General features: G+C 41.4%; 1 protein-coding gene across 1 annotated transcript in view; it reads right to left on the reverse strand.

Moving 5' to 3' along the window:
• tspan33b (tetraspanin 33b) overlaps window positions 1–23,404 on the reverse strand; it is a 79,920-nt gene that overhangs the window by 43,234 nt on the left and 13,282 nt on the right. Inside the window, exon 2 of the mRNA XM_087991165.1 lies at window positions 5,098–5,209. Within this exon, the coding sequence (XP_087847291.1) occupies window positions 5,098–5,193 (96 nt within the window). The 5' untranslated portion in view covers window positions 5,194–5,209. The remainder of the gene's footprint in view (window positions 1–5,097; window positions 5,210–23,404) is intronic.

Here is a 23,404-nt window from a genome sequence, read left to right on the forward strand (position 1 = left end):
AACACATTTTTCTGTTGACAGGAAAAGGGAAGATTAACTCAACTCTTATGTGTCAATACTCATGGTACCATTGGTGGGAAACGGAGCAAATCAAATTAAGGATTTTAGATGTTCCTGGGGAATGTAATGGGAATGATTTTCCCCACAGCCTTAAAGAAACTCAGTGTCAGAATAATTGCAAGTCAGCCCTGTGTGGGGAAACAGTTTCTCAATTGTGATTTTGCTCAAACTGACCGCTCAATGACTGGACAGCAAGTTTGAAGGGTGGATGAACTCTCGATGCTAAACAGCCAAAAAAATTCTCATTTCCAACCACTTGAAATTTAAAATAAAAGGGCCTTGCAGCCAAGCCTCCAATGTGTAGGGAGAAAGAGCTGTCTGTGGTTGCTGATGAACACAGACAGACGAAGACAGCAACTAAGTCTGCCTGGAGCACTAATTGGAAACCAGTATGCCAGAGACCGAAATGTCTCCTGTCACGTTTAAGGATCTGGAAGGGGACTTGAAAGCCTACTTGAAGTTTCCAACAATAGACTTTAATAGGGCTCTAACCAGGTAATTTGGGAAACCTACTATTTTTAGGCAGGAAACCCTGCCTACCACCTGTCCAACGCAACTGGGAAAACATTCCAAGGCAGAATGCAGCCAGAAGATCAGTTGGTCAGCCAGTCAGCCAGAGGTACTATTTTTCACAGATGTCCATCTACGTATTCATCCCCTCAAAAGGTCAAAATTCTGCTCTGTATGGTGCTTTTTTATTTTGTTTTTGCAAATTCTTGCTAGCTCAGAAGCAGCAGTGTGCACCATCTACGAGGTCCACTGCAGAAATTCACCAAGACAGCATTTTCCAAACCATTTAGAAGGATAAAGGCTGCAGATATATGGGAACACCACCATGTGCAAGTTCCCCTCCAAGCCACTCAGCATCCTGACTTCAAAGAATATCGCTGTTCCTTCAGTGTTGCTGGGTCAGAATCCTCCCTCATGGTATAGTGGTTGGGCTGCAATGGTTTTTCTTGTGGGCAACTAGGCATTGGTAATAAATGCTGACCCAACCAGTGATACTCACATCCTATCAATGAACTCAAACCAATTGAAGAGCCCAATATAGTCTAAATATTGGGGATTGAAGAAGCAGTTAAATTTGTGTGCTCTTTTAATCCATTAACAGGATATAGACATTGCTAGCTAGCCCAGACCTTATTGTCAATCTCTAATTGCCCTGGAGAAGTTGTGGTGAGCTGTCTTCTTAAACTGCTGCAGTCCTCTCAGCATGGGTATGCACATACTGCTGTTAGGAAGAGAATTCTAGGATACTGGTGCAATGACAATGAAGGAACAGTGATATAGTTATTAGACATGGCATGCTTTGGAGGGAAGTTCACAAATAGTTGTGTTTGTATCCATCTGTTGCCTTTGATCTTCTCAGTTGCAGAGGCCTACATTGTCTCTGATTTCTTCAGCTGCTATGTTGACCTCTGAAGTCCATGCAAGGCAGCAGCTGGAAAAATCCGAAGTCAATGTGTCAGTAGCTGATTACTGTGAATGGACCGTTGGTACAGTTTTGCGGCCATGCCACTTAGAGGGTTTGTTGGTAGGAGAGGCTGCAGGCTTGGAAACTGCTGCTAAAGAAGCGTTAGTGAGTTACTGCAGTGCATTGTGTAGCTAATACACACTGCTGCTACTGTGCATTGATGTAGAAGGAATCAATGTACAAGGTAGTGGACAGGGTGCCAGTCAAGTGGACTACTTTGTGTGGTGGTATCTGGCTGTTTGAGTGTTTTTGAAGCTGCACCCATCCAGGCAAGTGGAGAGCAAACCATTAATCTCTTAACCTTTTGTGGTGCAATGTTAGCGTCCCAACCCTTGAACCAAGAGAACCAGGTTGAAGTCCCACCTGCTCCAGAGTTGTGTAATGACATTTCTGAACAGGTTGATTAGGGGGGGGGGTGGAAAAAACCCTGATTTGTAGATTGTTTGGATTAGACGTTTGGAAGACAGAAGGTGAGTTTCTTACAACAGAATTCCTAATCCCTAACCTACTTTTGTAGCCACAGTATTTATGCTGCTGGTCCAGTCCAGTTTCTGGGCAACTGTAACCTCCAGGACTTTTGATAGTCGGAAGAAAATGCCATTGAATGTCTAGGGGTGATAGTTAGATTTTCTGTAGTTGGAGAAATTCATTGCCTGGCACTTGCAAATGTTACTTGCTACTTATCAGCCCAAGCCTGGATGCTGTCCAAGTCTTGCTTCATTTAGATGCAGACTGCTTCAATATCTGAAGAGTTGCAAATAATGCTGTATATTATGCAATCATAAGTAAACTATCCCACTTATGACCGAATGAATAAAAGGAAGGTCATTGATGAAACAACTGAAGCTGACAAATTCCTACAGCAATATCCTGGAACTGAGATAGCTGCTCTCCAACAACCAAAATCATCTCCACTTGCGGTAGGTATAACTTCAACCAGTGAGTTTTGAGAAGATTGTAGTTCAGGTTGAGGCTCTGGATGTAGGTTTGCTTGCTGAGCTGGAAGGTTCATTTTAAGATGTTTCGTCACCATACTACATAACATCTTCAGTGAGCCTCCGAACAGAACATTGCTGACTATTCCTGCTTTCTGCTTAAATGCTTGGGTTTCTTTGGTTTGGTGATGTCATTTCTTGTGGTGATGTCATTTTCTGTTCTTTTTCTTGGGGGTGGTAAATTGGGTCTAAGTCAATGTGTTTGTTGATAGAGTTCTGGTTGGAATGCCATGCTTCTAGGAATTCTTGTGCGTGTCTCTGTTTGGCTTGTCCTAGGATGGATGGGTTGTCCCTGTCAAAGTAGTGTCCTTCCTGATCTGTATGTAAGGATACTAGTGCGAGAGGTTCATGTCGTTTTTGTGGCTAGTTGATGTTCATGTATCCTGGTGGCTAGTTTTCTGCCTGTTTGTCCAATGTAGTGTTTGTTACAGTCGTTGCACGGTATTTTGTAAATGACATTAGTTTTGCTTGAGAAAAAAATTTACAGGAAATGACATCACCATAGGAGACGACATCACCAAACCAAAGAAATCCAAGCATATAAATAGAAAGCAGGAATCATCAGCAATGCTTCATCTGGAGGCTCACTGAAGATGTTACCTAGTATGGTGATGAAACATCTGAAAATGAACCTTCCAGCTCAGCGAGCCAACCTACATCCATGACTTCAACCAGTTGAGAGTTTTGCCTCTGATTCTGATTGGCTCCAATTTTGTTAGTGTTCTTTCATGCCATACTTAGTGAAATGCTATTTTGATGTCAAGGGCTGTCAATCTCATTTCACCTCTGGAGTTCAGCTCCTTTGGACTATGGCTGTTATGAGGTCAGGAGATTAGTGGCTCTGATGGAGTGATGAGTGTCAGTAAGCAGATACTCATCAAATGCTGCTTGATATCACTATCAACAACTTCTTCCATGATTATAGTGATGATCCAAGATTAGACTGATAGGGTGGAAATTGGCCATTTGGGTTTGTCCTGGGTTTTTGTGTATAGAGAAATGTTAGTGATGTAGCTGTATTGGAACATTTTGGTTTGGGGTCATGATTAGCCTGGAGGCCACATCTTCAGTACTTTCACCAGAATGTTATCAGGGCCCAATGCCTTCACCCATTTCTTGATACTACATGGAGTGAATCAAATTGGCTGAAGATTGACATCAGTGATCATGGGATCTGAGGAGGAGGCTGCAATGGTGTGCCTATGTGCTTGTATGCATGGTTTTCCCTGCTGTTTTCTTTTCTGACCTTGCTAACCTGCCTCTCTAAGGACAAGAGCCAGAAGTTTAGCAGCAATGCCAATTATCTTCTACATGACCTCTGAACGAGCAGGTTTAGATCTCATCTCAAAGGGAAGATTGAATAGATAGGTCAGATTACCCAATATTATTTTTCTACCTAATCTTTGAAAGATTGTGAAACAAGTTAAATGCAATAATACATGATGGAAGGATCATTGCAACGAGGTTCCTCTGATCATTCAATTTCTTTTATTGTATTAGAGGATGTGGGCATCCCTGCAAAACAAATATTTCTTGCCAATCCCTAATTGCCCTTGAGAAGGCAAACAAACTGAGCAACCTCAACAGATGTTTCTTGCTTTAAAAAAAAAAGTGGGCAGCACGGTGGCACAGTGGTTAGCACTGCTGCCTCACAGTGCCAGAGACCTGGGTTCGATTCCCGCCTCAGGCGACTGTCTGTGTGGAGTTTGCACATTCTCCCCGTGTCTGTGTGGGTTTCCTCCGGGTGCTCCGGTTTCCTCCCACAGTCCAAAAATGTGCATGCTAAATTGCCCATAGTGTTAGGTGAATGGGTAAATGTAGGGGAATGGGTCTGGGTGGGTTGCGCTTCGGCGGGTCATTGTGGACTTGCTGGGCCGATGGGCCTGTTTCCACACTGTAAGTAATCTAATCTAAAAAGGCGGTGGTGAGCAAATCGTGAAATGTGACACTCAGCCAGACTCGCATGACTCTCCCAACCCATGATGAGTTAACTGATCAACCTTGGAGCTGTGTACCAGCATGAGCAGAAGATCATTTTCTGATGAACTCTGCATAAAATGAATCAAATCAATAGAAATCTCAAGGGCACAGCCCAACAAGGAAGGGAGATGGGTGTTGGCTCCACCTGGTACAGACATCAGTGCTGCTTCAGGCTGTATAGAACATCACCCAGCTACACCATTCCCCTCCCAACAAAGCATCTCAGCTGCTACTATACCACATCAGTATACACAACTGATCTGACAGGTTCACTAATTCCATAAAAGCAGACAGCACAACTGCACCAATATTTAAAACAGTGGAAGATCTTTGTTTAAAAAAAAAGACACTCAAAAATGATTATGAATCACAGCCAAATAATAATCAGAAGGAAATTTGAAGATAAGCACAGGCTATCCCTTCACTAACAGTTTCACTTAGAACTGATGGTTAATGTTAGTGGGCAAAGCAGATATTACAGAACAGGCAACAAAGAATTAACCTTTAAACATTATCAATTAAAACACCTGCATTCATGTCTGGCAGCAAAAACAAAAATTGGCTGTAAATGTAACAGCAATTACTTACCCAGAACAAGAAACTGAAGAAAAATAGATAGTACTTAATCCAGGGATTAATAAATGTGATATTTGCACCTCTGTTCAACCTTCTTCCAAGATCCATTGTGGAAATACAACAGCTGTTAAAAGAAAAATATCAGACAGGAAAATAGAAGAGATTCCGCCAAATGATAAGCTATAAAGAAAATGTCAGCAGACTTCTGTCTTAACGTTCTTATGCAGTGTGTGTGTGTCTGTACGTGAATGAGCCTGCCTGTTACTGAACACTGCAACTCATTCTGTGCCTCCAGTTGGCTCTGTACCATAAATAGACACACTCTTATCATCCGAATGCATGCAGCTCAGACACAACACAAGCGGGAATACTGATTCAGCATCAGATGGGACACATTTGGCACAGGATCAGCTGCGGTAGTTTTTAAAAAAATCTATTTAATAACAACTCAACGGTTTTACATAGAGCTGCGTCCCTGACCTACTCTTTTGTTCTGGCCTTCAGAGTAAGGTTTTAGTGTCCTTCTTTGTCATATTCAGAAATGTATTTCATTAAGCATCATTTCATGTGATAGTCTTGTGAATATATTCTCACACATTTTATATATATATATAAACAAATTTCATGGTACAGAATTTAAGCTGTATATTTTATATGTAGACAAGCACTTTAAGCAATTATTAAATACTGTGATATTATGTTCCTCACAGTTTTTGAGCATAAGTTGAAATGTTGCGAATTTGCTAGTTTTCAGCAATTTGCATTGCTTGCAAATTATAGCATCACGACATGGCTTGTGATGTTTTTACTGAATATTATAGTTCAAGGTGCAAACAGGCGCAGTACTTTTACAAATGCATATTCCCATATCAGAACCTAAAAGCTTCTGTTCGGGTTTCCCCCACTTTGCATCTTTGCACTTGAGGAGTTTCAGCTGCTCTTATTTGCTTGCAAGTAGCATAACATGCATTGTTGCAGTGCTGCAGATATAAGGATGCACTAACATAAAATATATTCAATATAAGCATCATTAACTTGTGCTTTCCATTATATTTAATGCATTGTGGTTATTTTTAGGCTTTCCAGTTTTTTGTATTATAGGTTCAGGGTCTTGGGTTTACTGCTTTTACAATTTTAAGTAGGCTGACTGGGCAGCAATCTGATATGCGAACATTTTTTCACCCCTTCTCAGCAAAGATTATTAGGCCACAGAAGCAAGAACTTACAGCTTCTATTCTATTTCAGTGTGTATTAGTTTATCTCAGGAGGCAAGCCTAAGGAAGTAAATGCAATGCAAGTAGCCTCAGCACTCCTCAGTTAGAGTGGAGAATTAATCAATAGTAATTACTCCTCATTGCTAGTTGTGCTGCAAACCTTGCATGGGTGGTTTTCAGGTGAGGATAGACTGGACTTGATATGCCATATCATATATTTTTGAGTAATTTACTGTCACTGAGGCCTCAATGTTACACTACACTCCTCCTCACACCATTCTTGATTGGGGCTATTAATCTGGGCCAATCAGGGAGCCTTGGCTAATGGATATAAACAAGAGATTCACCTGCACACACATGACATGGGTGCTGGGGGGAAAAAAAGACAGGAGTGTCAGAGGCTCTGTTTACTCTGAGAGAAAAAAGAAAAAAAATATAAACAGGAGATTCAGAAGTTCTCCTCAGTCCAGAGATTGTCTTTGAGCTGGTTGGTCATAATCCATGTACAGTGCACATGTAACTAAAGAATGACTTGGTGATGGGATACCAGCCTCTGTGCAGTTAATCTAATTATCATATCGGAACTCAGCACAACAGAGAACAATGTGAAAGAAAGATGGAAGTTGACAGCTCTGTAAGCTAAGTGCTTTTTCTGGCACTCCTGTGGGCTGGAGTCTATAGCCAAGGAAGTCTACAGTCTCCCTTATCCCTTATCTTCCCCAGAAATACCAGGGCTTAAGTGTCTCAGGACAACCATGAAGAACAATCACTGGGCAAAAACAAAGATTGGAGGATACCTGCCACTCACTGAATGTAGCTCAATATGTGGCCAACGTCTTCTAGAAAGGAGTGAGGAAAAGAGAAAAGAAAACAAATGAATACGTCAATCTAATAACAGATGTTTCTGGTATTTACATAGTTTACATTTGCAACAGTTTCATGACTGGAGGGATGTGGACCAGGAACAGGCAGGTGGGACTAGTTTAGTTTAGGATTATGTTCTGCATGGACTGGTTGGACCGAAGGGTTTCTTTCTGTGCTGTATGACTCTATGACATCAGATAACTTTGGCAAATGGATTTAAGGAGAATCGAAAGAGATTCTATAAATACATCAAGAGCAAAGCATTAAGTAGGGGGAGAATAGGGCCCCATAAAAGTCAATGTGGCAGTTTATCAGTGAAACCACAGGAGGTAGGTTAGATATTAAACCAATATTTTGGGTCAGTATTTACTATGGAGACATACATAGAAGCCGGGAACTTGGGGAAATACATATTGATGTCTTTCAAAGATTACACACTGATGTCTTTCAAAGATTTTGCATTATCAAAGAGGAGATGCAGGCGGTCTTAATAATGAATAAATTCCCAGGAACTGATCAAGTGCTTATCAGAACCTTGTGGGAAGTTAGGAAAGAGATTGTTGGGTCCCTTGCTGAGATATTTGTATCATCGATAGCCATGGGTGAGGTGCCAGATGACTGGAGGTTGGCTAATGTGGTGCCATTATTGAAGAAAAGTGGTAAGGAAGAGCTAAGAACTATAGACTGGTGAGTCTTACATCAATGGTGGGTAAGTTGTTGGAGGGGACTCTAAGCGATAGAATTTACATGCATTTAGAAAGGCAAAGACTGATTCAGGATAGTCATCTTGGGCTTTGTGAGTAGGAAATTCTCACTAATTTGATTGAGTTTTTTGAAGAGGTGACAAAAAAGATTGATGAAGGCAGAGCAGTCAACATTGTCTATATGGACTTCAGCAAAGCACTCAGCAAGGTTTATCATGGTAGACTGGTTAGTAAGGTTAGATCACATGGGATCCAGGGGGGCTAGCCAATTGAATACAAAATTGGCTTGAATTAAAAGACTGAGGGCTGTGATGGAGGGTTATTTTTCAGACCAAAGGCCTGTTATAGTGGTCTGTCACAAGGATCAGTAACTCAACCTCCTGACTTTCTAAAGTCTGTCTACCATTAATTTAAGGTACAAGTTAGGATTGTGTTGGAATACTCCCGACTTGCCTGGATGAGTCCAGCTCAAACAACACTCAAGACGCTTAATGCCATCCATGGCAAAGTAGCCTATTTGACTGGCATCACATCCACAAACAATGGCCTCTGCCAAGTCAATACGTTTATAACCAGATCCACCAGACAAGACATATCATTTGTGTATCTGACACCAGACTCCTGGACTAACTCCTTTATTTGGAACTTGGTTGCAGTAGCAAGTTCCCAGGAGGAAACCAGAAATGTTTTAGAGATGTCCAACGTATCCCTGAAAATGTCAAAATGTTACCTTCTCACATGTGGGAGTCCTTGGTTTGTGATTGACCAAAATGGAGAAAGTTTAATCAGGAAGGCATTGAAAACATGAAGAGATTTTGTCGAGAACTTGCAATGGTCAAAGAATCAGAAAGCACAAATCTCCCAATACCACATTTATCCCACCCTCTAAGACTCACCTGTACTGTATGAGACAAATTCTGCAGATCACTCATTGCACTTAACTAAGCTACCTCCAAACCCATCAAAATGCAGTGTGAGCAAATCATCATTGACCATGAGAGACCTCCTACCAAGAGGGAAGACTCTCTTTGCTGTTGCATAGAACTGGGATGCTAAAATTACTTGTGGCTTCTAACGGGAGAAAAGCAAATTTATATTGTATTGCTTTGTGATCATAGAATGGTCAATTCCCACTCACAAATAATGGGGGAAAAAAGCCCACTTTTCATTGACATGCAATTACCAGCATTACTTCCAGGAGGAAGGGTCTTGCACTGGAACCAACAAACATATTGGGATTTTAGTTCACTGAGGTAGGAATAACATGAAGACATTCACAGTTTAATTTCCATTTCCAATGCTGGATGACATTCCTTTGAAGAAACCACAACAGAAACAGAACTTATTTCTTGTGCCCTTAACGATAACATCTGGAGAGGCAATGGCTTAATGGTATTTTCTCTGGTCTATTAAATCAGAGACCCAGACAATGTCCTGGGGACTTGGGTTCGAATGCTACCACGGCAGATGGGGAAATTTGAATTCAGTAAAACAAAGTGGAATTAAGAGTCTAATGATGATCATGAAACCATTATTGATTATTGGGAAAACCCACCTGATTCGCTCATGGCCTTATCAGGTCTAGCCTACATGTGACTCCAGACCCACAGCAATGTGGTTGACTTTTAACTGATCTCTAGACAATTAGGGTTGGGTAATAAATGCGAGCATTGTCAGCAACACCTGCATCCTGTGAATGAACAAAAAATATTTATATAGCACAATTAAGATATCAAACATCCCAAGATTCTTTACACTACTACACTCAGACATGATTTGACACAAAAATGTAGCATGCAGGTATAACATGGAATGTTGTGGTTTATTGTAAGGGGCATGAAATACAAAGAGGAGAAAGCGCGGAGGCTGCGAGGGCGGAAGTGACATCATGGTTCACGGCGGCCGCGTGGTTAATGGCGCCTGAGTGATTTCGGAGGCCGATGGAAGATTATGGAACAGTTGAGGAACCCAGAGTGTTCCTCTATATTGGGGAGACAGGCTGCCTACTTGCGGAACGTTTCAGAGAACACCTCTGGGACACCTGGACCAACCAACTCAACCACCCCGTGGCTCAACACTTCAACTCCCCCTCCCACTCCACCAAGGACATGCAGGTCCTTGGACTCCTCCATCGCCAAACCACAGCAACGCGACGGCTGGAGGAAGAGCGCCTCATCTTCCGCCTAGGAACCTTCCAACCACAATGGATGAACTCAGATTTCTCCAGTTTCCTCATTTCCCCCCTCCCCACCTTGTCTCAGTCCCAACCCTCGAACTCAGCACCAGCTTCCTAACCTGCAATCTTCTTTCTGACCTCTCCGCCTGCACCCCCACTCCGGCCTATCACCCTCACCTTAACCTCCTTCCACCTATCGCATTTCCAACGCCCCTCCCCCAAGTCCCTCCTCCCTACCTTTTATCTTAGCCTGCTTGGCACACCCTCCTCATTCCTGAAGAAGAGCTCATGCCCGAAACGTTGATTCTCCTGCTCATTTTATGCTACCTGACCTGCTGCGCTTTTCCAGCAACACATTTTTAGCATGAAATACAAAAGTAGGAAAGTTTTGTTCCAGTTTCACAGGGCATTGTGAAATTACATCCAGAGTAGTGTGGATGGTTTGGTTTCCTTAGTCAAGAAAGGATATCATTGCTTTGGAAGTAATGCAAATAAGGTTCACTCGACTAATTTCTTAGATGAAGGGATTATTTTATGAGGTAAACAGGTTGAGTTTACAACAATGAGCCGTCATCTTATTGAACCATATAAAATCCTGAGGGGACTTGATACGTTGGATGTTGAAGGGATGTTTCTCATTGTGAGGGAGACTAAACCCTAGGGAACACAGGTTAAAAATAAAGGAGTCTCCATTTACGGGGAAGATGAAAATTTTTTATCAGGTTTTTCATTAACTTAGGGTTACTAATCTGTGGAATTCTCTTCTGCAGAGACCAGTGGAGGTTGGGTCATTGAAAATAATGCTGGAGCTCAGAGCGGGTCAGACAGCATTCATTTTTGTTGTTTTCAGTACAGATTCCAGCATCTACAGTAATTTGCTCCTATGTTGGATCATTGAATAATGTTTCAGGTTTAGCTGGATTGACAAAGGTGTCAAATAGAAGGGAGTAGTAAAGAAAGCAGAGGCCACAATCAGATCAGCCACAATCTTATCAAATGGTGAGCAGGCTTCATGGGCCAGATAATCTCTCCTGCTCCTAATGCGTATGCTTGTACATAGTAAGCCACATTGGGAGATATTCGGATGGATGACTGAAAGTGCAGGAGTGCCTTAAAGGGAAAGAAGGATAAACAGGTTTCAGGAGGGAATTCCAAGCCTCAGAGTTGAAGGCTAATGATCCATAAATGAAAGTAGGGGATGCATAAGCTTGATTTGGAAGGACGTAGAAATTCTGAAAAGTAGGATGGCCGGATCAAATTAAAAGGTAATAAAGACAAGGATGTCAATGCATTTGAAAAAAAGATGAGAATATTAAGTAACTTTGGATCAGCTGCCTAGTTAGATCAGCAAGCTTAGAGGTAATGCATGAATGGAACTTTGTGCAAGTACTGCAGCAAACCTTTCGATGAGTTCAACTTTATAGAGGATGGAATATAGGAGGTCAGACTACCACCGATGCGGGGATGAAAGGGGAGTAAAAGAGTACAATTGGAAAGTAACTGGTTTTAATTCCTATCTGGCAACTGAGACCAATCATCAGCTTATTATTGAACTATGATTCCACAGAAAGCAAGAGACAAATTAAATTGATTTACAAACTTAAGATATTTTAGAAACAGAAAAAAAAGCATTTTTCCTATTGATTGATTGCAAACCCTACCTAATCATCTTTTCAATATGTTTATGCAAGTTGGAAGAAATACAAATGTAAGTAACAAATGGCATAATGACAGGAGGAAGTGCCAAAGGATAAATTGCCCCTCACTTACTAAAGGCATTAATGGTGATCCAGTGCAGTACCATGTGATATTTTATTCCACATATTAGTGAAAGTCACAAAGGGATATCACTGCGACCTGTTAAAGGATTCTCTGTTCAAGAACAGCACTGTATTGATCTTTAATCTTCAGTGAAGGAGAAGTACAAAAGAGAGAAAGTAGCAGAGTTGTATGACGTGCAGAACATACTAGCCAAGGATGTACTTGTAAAGAATCAGCTCAGCCATCTGGATATTGTAACAGAGCAGTCTGCAGATCCCTAGTGAGGCTACTGTTGAACTGAGCCACTTGGGACAACCTGTCATGGGCAATGTATTAACAGCAAGAATAAAGGTCACTGCTTAGTCTTGCCATTTCCAGAAATTTAAAATAACCATGTTTTAGATACAACTACTAGAGCTTACATTGACCATATCTTTTTCAAACCTCTACATATTGCTGCAGTATAATACACTGTTACTTTGCTACACAGATTGCATTGTGATAGTGAGTGATGTGACTCCCTGGAATGCATGTATAAATATGCAAAATATAGTTCCTAAATCATACTAGAACAATACAACAATATGACAGTCACTACTGCACTGATATTTTATCCCACAGGGATCTTCTAGGCAGCCGTAGTGCTTATCTCCATGAATCCTCCTTATGCTACAGGGCCAACACCAGTACCACCTCTGTTTTCTCAGTGATACACCCACAGCATGTTGACTTTTCCCATTAGATATAAATCCATGTTGGCGCTATCTTTAACGAGGTTGACAATTATGGTTTCCCTGATGTCCGGTACTCAATAGACAATAGGTGCAGGAGTAGGCCATTCTGCCCTTCGAGCTTGCACCACCATTCAATATGATCATGGCTGATCATCCTTAATCAGTATCCTGTTCCTGTCTTATCTCCATAATCCTTGATTCCACTATCCTTGAGAGCTCTATCCAACTCTTTCTTAAATGAATCCAGAGACTGGGCCTCCACTGCCCTCTGGGGCAGAGCATTCCACACAGCCACCACTCTCTGGGTGAAGAAGTTTCTCCTCATCTCTGTCCTAAATGGTGTACCCCGTATTTTTAAACTGTGTCCTCTGGTTCGGGACTCACCCATCAGTGGAAACATGTTTCTTGCCTCCGGAGTGTCCAATCCTTTAATAATCTTATATGTCTCAATCAGATCCCCTCTCAGTCTTCTAAACTCAAGGGTATACAAGCCCAGTCGCTCCAGTCTTTCAGCGTAAGGTAGTCCCGCCATTCCAGGAATTGACCTCGTGAACCTAAGCTGCACTCCCTCAATAGCCAGAATGTCTGTCCTCAAATTTGGAGACCAGAACTGCAGGCAGTACTCCAGGTGTGGTCTCACCAGGGCCCTGTACAGCTGCAGAAGAACCTCTTTGCTTCTATACTCAATCCCTCTTGTTATGAAGGCCAGCATGCTATTAGCCTTCTTCACTACCTGCTGTACCTGCATGCTTACCTTCATTGAATGGTGCACAAGAACACCCAGATCTCTTTGTACTGCCCCTTTTCCTAAATTGATTCCATTTAGGTAGTAATCTGCCTTCCTGTTCTTGCCACCAAAGTGGATAACCATACATTTATCCACATTAAACTTCATCTGACATGCATCTGACCACTCACCTAACCTGTCTAGGTCACCCTGTAATCTCCTAACATCCTCCTCACATTTCACCCTGCCACCCAGCCTCCTCATATTTCACCCTGCCACACATTGTCACATGTACCTAGGTACAGTGAAACATTTTGTTTTGTGTGCAGTACATGCAGCTCATACCATCCAAAGTGCTTCAGTATAATAGAACAGTGCGAAGAATACAATGATACAGCTGCAGAGATTGTGCACTAAGAGTGTGATCAACATTAAATTTAATATTTGAGAGATCCATTCAGAAATTTAATAACAGCGGGGAACAAGCTGTTCTTGAATCTGTTGCTACATGTGTTTAAGCTTTTGTATCTTCTGCCCGATAAAAGATTTTATAACCAGGGTGCGGGGGGTCTTTGATGATGTTGGCTGCTTTTCTGAGGCAGCGGGAAGTGTAGATGGAGTCAATAGATGGAAGGTTGGCTTGTGTGTTGGACTGGGCTGCGTTCACAACTCTCTGTAGTTTCTTAGTGTTCTGGACAGAGCAGTTGCCATACCAAGCCGTGATGCATCTGGATAGAATGCTTTCTACGGTGCATCTATAAAAATTGGTAAGATGCAGGTTCACAGAGTTCTTTATGCCGTGTGAAGAGGGAACAAATATCACACTATCCGTATACTCACAGACCTGCTCATCTGGGAGCTGCACTAGCAAATCTGTAATGCATATCAACAATAATTTTAATTTAATATGCCCTGGCCACAAAGGCTCCCTTGTGATATTATCAAAAAAGTATGCTTTTATTAGAACTGGTTGCAAAGAGAAATGCTCAATGTCATCAGTAAAAGCATTATGAGTGGGTGTGTGTGGTTTACTGTTGGAACTTTTACAGCACCATTAATACCACACTCAACAGGTGGCTGGGAAAGCATATTGCTCATCAGTGGAACTCACTTCATTGCAATCATTTATGACAACATCATAAATTGTGATAAAAATAGGGACGGATATAAAGAGAAACAAACCTCCAAAACTGATTTTGAATCTTTATTTTCCTGAATTTTATAATAAAGATTGAATACACAGAAAGATCTTAAAAACTATAATATCTCAAAATAGTATCTTAAAAAATAAAGTTAAATGATCACACAAGGAATCTTATGCTGCAAAGTAATGTGATGTTGCCTGTGTTGGAAGAGTGGAAGCCACCAACATTCATACTTTTCAATCTGGTCCGTAAGATTCCTTTAATATTTCATTATCTTTTGAATTGATGAGCTGATAAAGAATGCAGCAAAGAATCTCAAACTTTGGCAACTTTCAGGTTTAACAAAACTTAAATCAAACTTGCCTCTGTTTATAAGAAACAATTTCTGCATTAGTCATCTCTCCACATTTCCACAAGACTGTTGGCAAGTTCAGTTTTGAGTAGGTCATCACCAAGCAGATTTTCTTACCCCTTTTTGTGATTTCACATTCTTATCTTTTTTTCTCCCTCCTTATTTCTTTCCGAGTTCTCCTGGAAAGTCTGCCTCTTCCCAGAATTCATGGAATCAGAGAATTGTTATTGGCACAGAGGAAGACATTTAGTCCAATGTTCCTTCACCAGTTCTGTCATCTCATGCCAATCTCCTGGCTTATCATCATACTTCTGCATACCATTTCTATCCTAATAATCGTCTTATGCCCTTTTGAATGTCTCAATTGAACCTACCTCCACCAAATTTACAGATAGTGCAATCTATGCCCTAACTGCACACTGTGTGAAAAATACTTTTCTCATGTCACCATTACTTTGCACATCACTTTTATTCTAGAAACCCGAAATTCAGAAAGAGATTCTCTGCCAGTATAGCTTTTAAATCCTCAGTTCCTTCAAACTGAAACAGCATTCGCTAACCCTCTCATTCACAGAACACCTGCAAGCCTGTGGAAACCAGGTCAAACTCATTCCTTGTCACAGCCAAACACCATCAGATAGGAAGATGACACCCTTGGGTTCAAAGGTGATGAGGCTTGTTAAAATGTAGTTCCTGACTGCTTCTCTTCCATAGAAATGGAAATGCAAAAACTGGGGGAATCATGCACCTTGGAAATGGCTCCCCTGAAGTAAAAATTGCAATTACATGAATTGCAAATAAATGTGTATATTTCAGTGGTGATGACTCTAAAAATATGATTGGAATTCCTTGATGCTAATTTGCCGTCAGCCATTCCTGTGGCTTTGGCAGCACAGTGGCTCAGTGGTTAGCACTGCTACCTCACAGTGCCAGGGACCCAGGTTCAATTCCAGCCTTGGGCAGCTGTCTGTGTGGAGTTTGCACATTCTCCACATGTCTATGTAGGTTCTTCCGAGTGCTCTGGTTTCTTTCCACAATCCAAAGATGTGCAGTTCAGGTGAATTGGCCATGCTAAATTGCCCCAAGTGTTAGGTGTATTGTTCAGAGGCAAATGGGTCTGGGTGGGTTACTCTTCGGAGGGTCAGTGTGAACTTGTTGGGTCGAAGGGCCTGTTTCCACACTGTAGGGAATCTAATTAATTAATTAATCGCTGTAATCCTTGTGGTCATAATTACATGATGTCAGCCTCCCAAAACAACCATTCTACATGGAACTCAATCACAGCAGGAATCTCTCAGGAGGAATGTGCAGGTGCTTTAGCGATGGTGACAAAGTATCCTTGAAGAAATCAAATATACCTCTGACTCTTGGGAGTCCCTAGTTTTTTACCAATCAAAATTGAAAAGATCTGAAATTGGTGAACTCAATCTGGAGTTTAGATGGCTATGGAGTGCCTAGTTGGAAATCTAATTTCTTAGGATTCGGTTGAGCTTCATTGGAACACTATAGGAGACCAAGGATTGAAATGTTAGAGTGTATAAAGCAAGGCAGAGAACGGAAATGACAATCAACATGATGCTGGAGGTTGTAGGCTGGAGTAACGAACAGGCCAGGCAGCAGATAGAAGTGGCAGTTCACTTCCATGAAGCAATTGAAAGTTCTATTACAGTCTGATTACTCAGTCTTCAGTTGGTGCCTGCTGACAAATTACTAGGGAAGGCACCAATCACATCAGGAGTCTTCAATGGAATCACCAGGGGTGAAGTCAAGGAGCCAGATAGAGCACAGAGCCCTTTAGCACCTCATAACATTGATACTTCAAGCACCACCTACCCACAAGTGGCAGAGTCTGCAATTTGAGCATTGGCCATTTTAGCCATCTCAGAACCCATCAGCCTGGAAACAAGTCATTCTCAATTCTGAGGGTGCACCCAAAAAGAGAATAAACCAATAATGAAGCTGTTGACATTGCCATCAGAAAATATTAAACATTACTGCTGAAAATACCCTGACTATAAGTAAAATACATAACAATGGTTAGCTTGGTTAGATTGGTTAGATCTGGAGTCACATTGGGTCAAAACTGGTAAGGCATTAGTGAACCAGGGTTTTTTCAAACAATGATTCATAATAGTTTCATGGTTGTCGTCATTGAGTCTAGATTTATTAACCAAATTTAAGTTCCATTATCTGCTGTGGTGGGATTTGAATTCATGTCCCAATAGTATTAGCTCACTTTTAGTTTACTAGTTCAGTAACAATACCACTAACCTCCTGTCTCCCTCATTTTGTCAGCTAATCCCATTCTCACAGACTTTCCATTTGTTCTTCCTGACCCCTCCCACATTTTCATTAATTTAAAACCAATTACATTTCTACCATTCTTCAATTCAAATTGCAGGTCACAGACTTGAAACATTACCTCCAGTTCTCTTCACATACAGTCATAGAGGTGTACAGCACGGAAACAGACCATTCGGTCCAACTCGTCCATGCCAACCAAATATCCCAACCTAATCTAGTCTCACATGCCAGTACACTGCCCATATCCCTCTAAACCCTTCCTATTCATATACCCATCCAGATGCTTTTTAAATGTTGCAACTGTACCAGCCTCCACCACTTCCTCTGGCAACTCATTCCATATACACACCACCATCTGCATGAAAACGTTGCCCCTTAGGTCTCTTTTATACCTTTCCCCTCTCAACCTAAACCTATGCCCTGTAGTTCTGGATTCCCTCAGCCCAGGGAAAAGACTTTATCTATTTATCCTATCCATGCCACGATGCTCAACGGAAAACAGCCCCAGCCTATTCAACCTCTCCCTATAGCTCAAATCCTCCAACTCTGGCAAAATCCTTGCAAATCTTTTCTGAACCCTTTCGAGTTTCACAACGTCCTTCCGATAGGAAGGAGACCAGAATTGCACGCAATATTCCAAAAGTGGCCTAACCAAAAGCATACCAAATGCCTTCTTTACTATCCTATCTACCTGCGACTCTACTTTCAAGGAGCTATGAACGTGCACTCCAAGATCTCTCTGTTCAGCAATACTCCCTAGGACCTTACCATTAATTGAATAAGTCCTGCTAAGATTTGCTTTCCCAAAATGCAGCACCTTGCATTTATCTAAATTAAACTCCATCTGCCATTCCTCAGCCCAATGGCCCATCTGATCAAGATCCCATTGTTATCTGAGGTAATCTTCTTCACTGTCCACTACACCTCCAATTTTGGTGTCATCTGCAAACTTACTAACTATATCTGTTATGCTCAGACCTAAATCATTTATATAAATGACGAAAAGTAGTGGACCCAGCACTGATCCTTGTGGCACTCACTCGTCAAAGGCCTTGTCTGATAAACAACCCTTCACAACCACCCTCTGTCTTCTACCTTTAAGCCAGTTCTGTATCCAAATGGCTAGTTCTCCATATATTCCGAGAGATCTAACCTTGCTAACCAGTCTCCCTAGGGGAAACTTGTCAAACGCTTTACTGAAGTCCATATAGATCACGCCTACCGCTCTGCCCTCAATTGTCTTTGTTACTTCTTCAAAAAACTCAATCAAGTTTGTGAGACATGATTTCCCACGCACAAAGCCATAGTGACTATGCCTAATCAGTCCTTGCCTTTCCAAATACATTTACATTCTGTCCCTCAAGATTCCTTCCAACAACTTGCCCACCACCAACATCAGGCTCTGGTCTACAGTTCCCTGGCTTGTTCTTACCACTTTTCTTAAACAGTAACACCATGTTAACCACCCTCCAGTCTTCTGGCATCTCACCTGTGACTATTGATGATACAAATATCTCAGTAAGGTGCCCAGCAATCACTTCCCTAGCTTCCCACAGAATTCTAGGGTACACCTGATCAGGTCCTGATAAATCCACTTTTATGCCTTTCAAGAAATCAAGCATTTCCTCCTCTGTAATAAGGACATTTTTCAAGATGTCACCATCCATTTCCCTACATTCTATATCTTCCATGTCCTTCTCCACAGTAAACACTGATGCAAAATTATTGTTTAGTATCTCCCCCATCTCCTGCGGCTCCACACAAAGGCTGCCTTGCTGATTTTTGAGAGGCCATATTGTCTCCCTAGTTACCCTTTTGTCCTTAATGTATTTGTAAAAACCCTTTGGATTATCCTTAACCCTATTTGTCAAAGCTATCTCATGTCCCCTTTTTGTCCTCCTGATTTCCCTCTTAAGTGTACTCCTACTGCCTTTATACTCTTCTAAGGATTCATTCAAGCTATCTGTCTATATCTGACATATGTTTCCTCCTTTTTCTTAAACAAACCCTCAATTTCTCTAGTCATCCAGCATTCCCTACACCTACCAGCCTTTCCTTTCATCCTGACAGGAATATACTGTCTCTGGACTCTCGTTATTTCATTTCTAAAAGCTTTCTATTTTCCAGCCATCCCTTTACCTGCAAACATCGGCCCCCAGTCAGCTTTTGAACATTCAAGTATTTCCAACATTTTCTGTTTTAATTTTATATGGTTGACTCTTAATGGCCATGGAAAGCAAGACTTCAGTAGCAAAATCTGTTGATGAAGAAAGGAGCCCTCATTCTTCTCTCAACGGCCTTATCCACATCCCGAGAACTAGAAATTGTCTATGGTAGCGTTCCATTGCATGACATTATGATTTTGCCTTGTAGTCAACTCTATTAAAAAATCCCTAATGTGGCACAGGATCCAATTGCACTCTCTTCTTAGCAACAGTGGGCTAAGAAGTTGCATGGTTTGCAGGCCTCTGTATACTATAGGTCGTCTTCTCAACCTGCTAAGCTTTCTCTTTTGCCTTGCCTCCTACAGTACCCCTCCAAAATGGCTGGATTTAAACCAAATAATGAAAACACAAACTAATTTTCTGTGAGATCAAGACCAAGTATAGTCTATAGATAAAGTGAGACTACAGGGTGGGAGATCAGGGAAATTGGGTAAAATTCTATCCCTCAATTTGTAGTCAAACATTCTGTTGTTTATTTACATAATATTTTGACTTGAATTACTATTTATTATAAAATCTATGGCAATCTAGAATGATTATCCATAACTCCAAAATGACCCAGGCCTAACAGACACAATGCATAACATCAGCTAGTCATCACAGGGTAGGCTGCAGGAAGTGTCTGTGCAAACAGTGCTGATGACACCACATTCTATGTGCAATAATGTTAGCATCAGCGCATGCACAGCTGGCCAGGGGCCAGGCAAGCAGAAAGGGAAGCAAAGTGGAGTCTGCACAAGGAGAGTGGTGGGAATTTCAGCACCAGCAGCCTGCCTCTGTTAGCGGGAGTGGAAGAGAACGGAAGCTGGTATCGGGAAGCACAGTGTGTTAGCCTCTGTTTTATTCAGTGGCAAGGAGAACAATTTGGAATAAAGTGCATTAGTTTTCTCTTTAAATTGTTTAAAAGTCTGAAGAACCTTTCTGAATGTACACTTCCTGTAACACTACCTTTGAGTCTGGATGCTGCTTTCAATCACTTAGCAATGACGCTGGCTTTCTCTTTGTGCATGTGTGCTCTCTGTGCCACCTACAGGTTGCATTTATACAAATCACAGCCATGGCAATTTGGAAAGTGGAGAAATGGCAAAAACACAGGGGTTTGTCCACAGGGTTGAAAGGCTGAAAGTTTTTTTTCAACAATGCACTTTATTCGTAAAAAATAGTTTTGTATATATACATAGTCACAAACACAGTTTGGTTCTGTACAGTAGCATATTGAGGAGAAAAAAAACTGTTCTGAAGAAGGGTCACTGGACTCGAAGGGCAGAATGGCCTACTCCTGCACCTATTGTCTATTGAAATGTTGGCATTGATTTCTCTGCACAGATGCTGCCAGACCTGCTGAGCCTTTCCAGCAACCTTTGTTTTTGTTTCAAACAAACTTTGGAGTTTGACTCTATACAAACAAAGACCTCTCTTACGCATACAAGACTATATTTACATACACCTGAGGCACAAGGAGGGTCTGATCATTGAACATACCCCCATTTAACTTCAGCAGAAAGACTTCAGAACAGTGGTCCTTCCCCACTATGCCTTGGTGCACAATGTACATCCAAATAGATGGTGTTTCCTATGGTATCCCCTCTTGCTAACATTTTCTCTGGTTTCCAGGAGAAGCATCTCTTTGATGGAATGATCACTAACCTCTTATCTCTCACAACTTCCAATATGTAGATGACACTTTTTATCCTGTGTCAAAATTTATCATTGAAATTAAGCAATCAAACAAGCTGCCTTTCTTTGACATGTTAACTGGAAGGTATACCAATGAGTTCTCTACTACAAGTGCATATTCACTGGTCATTATACACATTGCAATTCCAAAAGTTGTGCATGCTAGAAGCTCAACTTTGTTGGGAACCTCCTGAGAGCCCGAGCCATCTGGTCACCATGTAAGCTTGATGCTGCCAAAGGAAGTATCAAGTATATCCTCTGAAATAACAGCATTCTTATCAAATCGCTGTACATGACACAAACTCCTTGAAGCAACTGATGGCCACCATCTTTGGCCCTGAAAAATGCCCACATTGTTTCTTTTTCATTCTGCGAGAGTTATGGAGGCAGCAAACCCTGCCATACTCCCCGTGGCAACAGCCTGACCAATCTGAGGCTGCCTGCCTGGTCTGTTTATTCTGCTAACTGTGATTGACAGTTACCAGTTCCTCCTACATCTCCATGCCAACTACAGTTCAACCAATTAGGATTCTTTTCTCAGGCTGTGTAAATTGATATTTTCTTTCTAAGTTTGTTATTTTGTTCCCTAGTCTTGATAAGGGGAAGACAAAGAGTTTCATCTTATGTCTCATTTAGCAAGAAGGAAGTTCTGTACTTCCAAGCAATGATTTGAAATTCCAGATTTGAAGTTTTGGTTATTGACCCAAAGTATTAATTCTGTTTCTCCTTCTGCAGATATTGCCTGACCTGTTGAGTATTTCCAACATTTTCCATTTTTATACTCGAGCTTAGGGCTTGTACAGCAGTTTATAATGTTAGCATATTCGAAGGGTCATTGGAACCAGCCTCATCAGATCTTCAGTGCCAAATGTAGAAGTAAGCCACACAGACTTGGACACTCCCAGGTATTGATCCCAAGCCTAAATACAAGTTAACCGGTTATCAGCTGAGGCTACAGTTAGAATCAACTTTCTTAGAACAGTGGGTCAGCAATAGGTCTGTCTAGAGATGAAATCTGTACAATGTAGATGCATCCAGAGATCTTGGAGAGTTGTGGGAGGTTACAGAGTTTGGGGCAAAGCTGGTATGAAATGGCCATGGATGAACAAAATTAAGAGAATTTTAATTCAGAATTGCTGCTATACCAGGAGCAAACGTAGGTCCGTGATCACAGGAATGACAGGTAAACAGGACTTGGTGATCGTCATTACAAAGCAGAAGCTTGCCTTTTAGCCCAACAAGTCCATATCAATGCTCTGCACAGTCGGGACCGTTCCCCACTCTACTAAGTTGTAGATGAAACCACTCACTGCAAAAACGTTGATCTTCTCCGAGCATTTGTTTCCCCTAAGCCTTGAAACTGTGTCACCCCAGTTGAAAATCAGCAAATGGAAACAATTTCTTTCGTCTACCTTATCTAAACCTGCCAAAAACTTGTATATCTCGACCTCATTTTGATCTCCTTTGTTCGAAGGAAAACAACACCAGCTTCTCCACCCTAACCATGAGACTAAATTCCCTCATACCTGGAGCCATTCTGGTAAATCTCCACTGCCCGCTCTTTGGTGTTGAGGTACAGACAGCAGAGTTTCAGGTGACATGGATGGTAAAGAGTCTTAAGTTAAATGGTTGGAGGGTTGGGACTAAAGTGATTGGGAGCTTTGTGAGGAATGAAATTTGGTGTGACAGAGACAAGTGGGCAGGTGGTCTCAATTTTAATCACAAGGAAGTCCATACACTCCCACCTTTGCTGATAGGGGCGAGAAGGCAAAAGAGAGTTTAAAGGTAGAATTAACAATGCAGAAGTAAAGCCAGGACAAAGGGGTGCAGTCTAAATTTAAAGTTGGGTCATTTAGAAGTGAAGTCTGGAATGAAAATATGGAATAAGTACAGGGTGTTCTGGCAATGTTTAGTAGCTTTAGCAGCATTTGTAAAGGGAGAAACAGAGTTAACCTTTCAAGTTGAATGCAACCTTTCTTTGAAACAGTTAGTGAAAATCTGGAACTCTCTCCCCAGAAAAGGTTGTGAACATTTGATCCATTCAGAATTTCATGACTGGGACTGATACATATTTGTTCAAAGAAGGAAATCTGTGTTAATGAAGCAACAGCAGTTTGATGAAGACAAAAGATAAGACTAGTTGATTAAATCCAATGAATTTGAAATGAGATAAAGTAGGGCAATGCAGGTGATAAGGAATACCAGGAAGTGATTGCAGGTGACCATTGTCTGTAATCAAGATGAAGGAGAGTTACAAAGAATTTGGGCAAGATAATTTATAAGATTAGAGATAAAGTAGAGGGCAGTCAGGGAGCAAACTCCAGACAGATAGGGTGAGATTATGGTTGTCATGTTTCTTCTTTGGCTCTTGCACAAAATGGGCAGCACAGAACTCTTCATAACATCTTTTCAGCATATCCTTCTAATATGTTCTCC

This window comes from Chiloscyllium plagiosum, unplaced genomic scaffold (assembly GCF_037043375.1).
Source record: "Chiloscyllium plagiosum isolate Xiang-an unplaced genomic scaffold, Cpla_swu_hap1 HiC_scaffold_10, whole genome shotgun sequence".
Classification (NCBI taxonomy): domain Eukaryota; kingdom Metazoa; phylum Chordata; class Chondrichthyes; order Orectolobiformes; family Hemiscylliidae; genus Chiloscyllium; species Chiloscyllium plagiosum.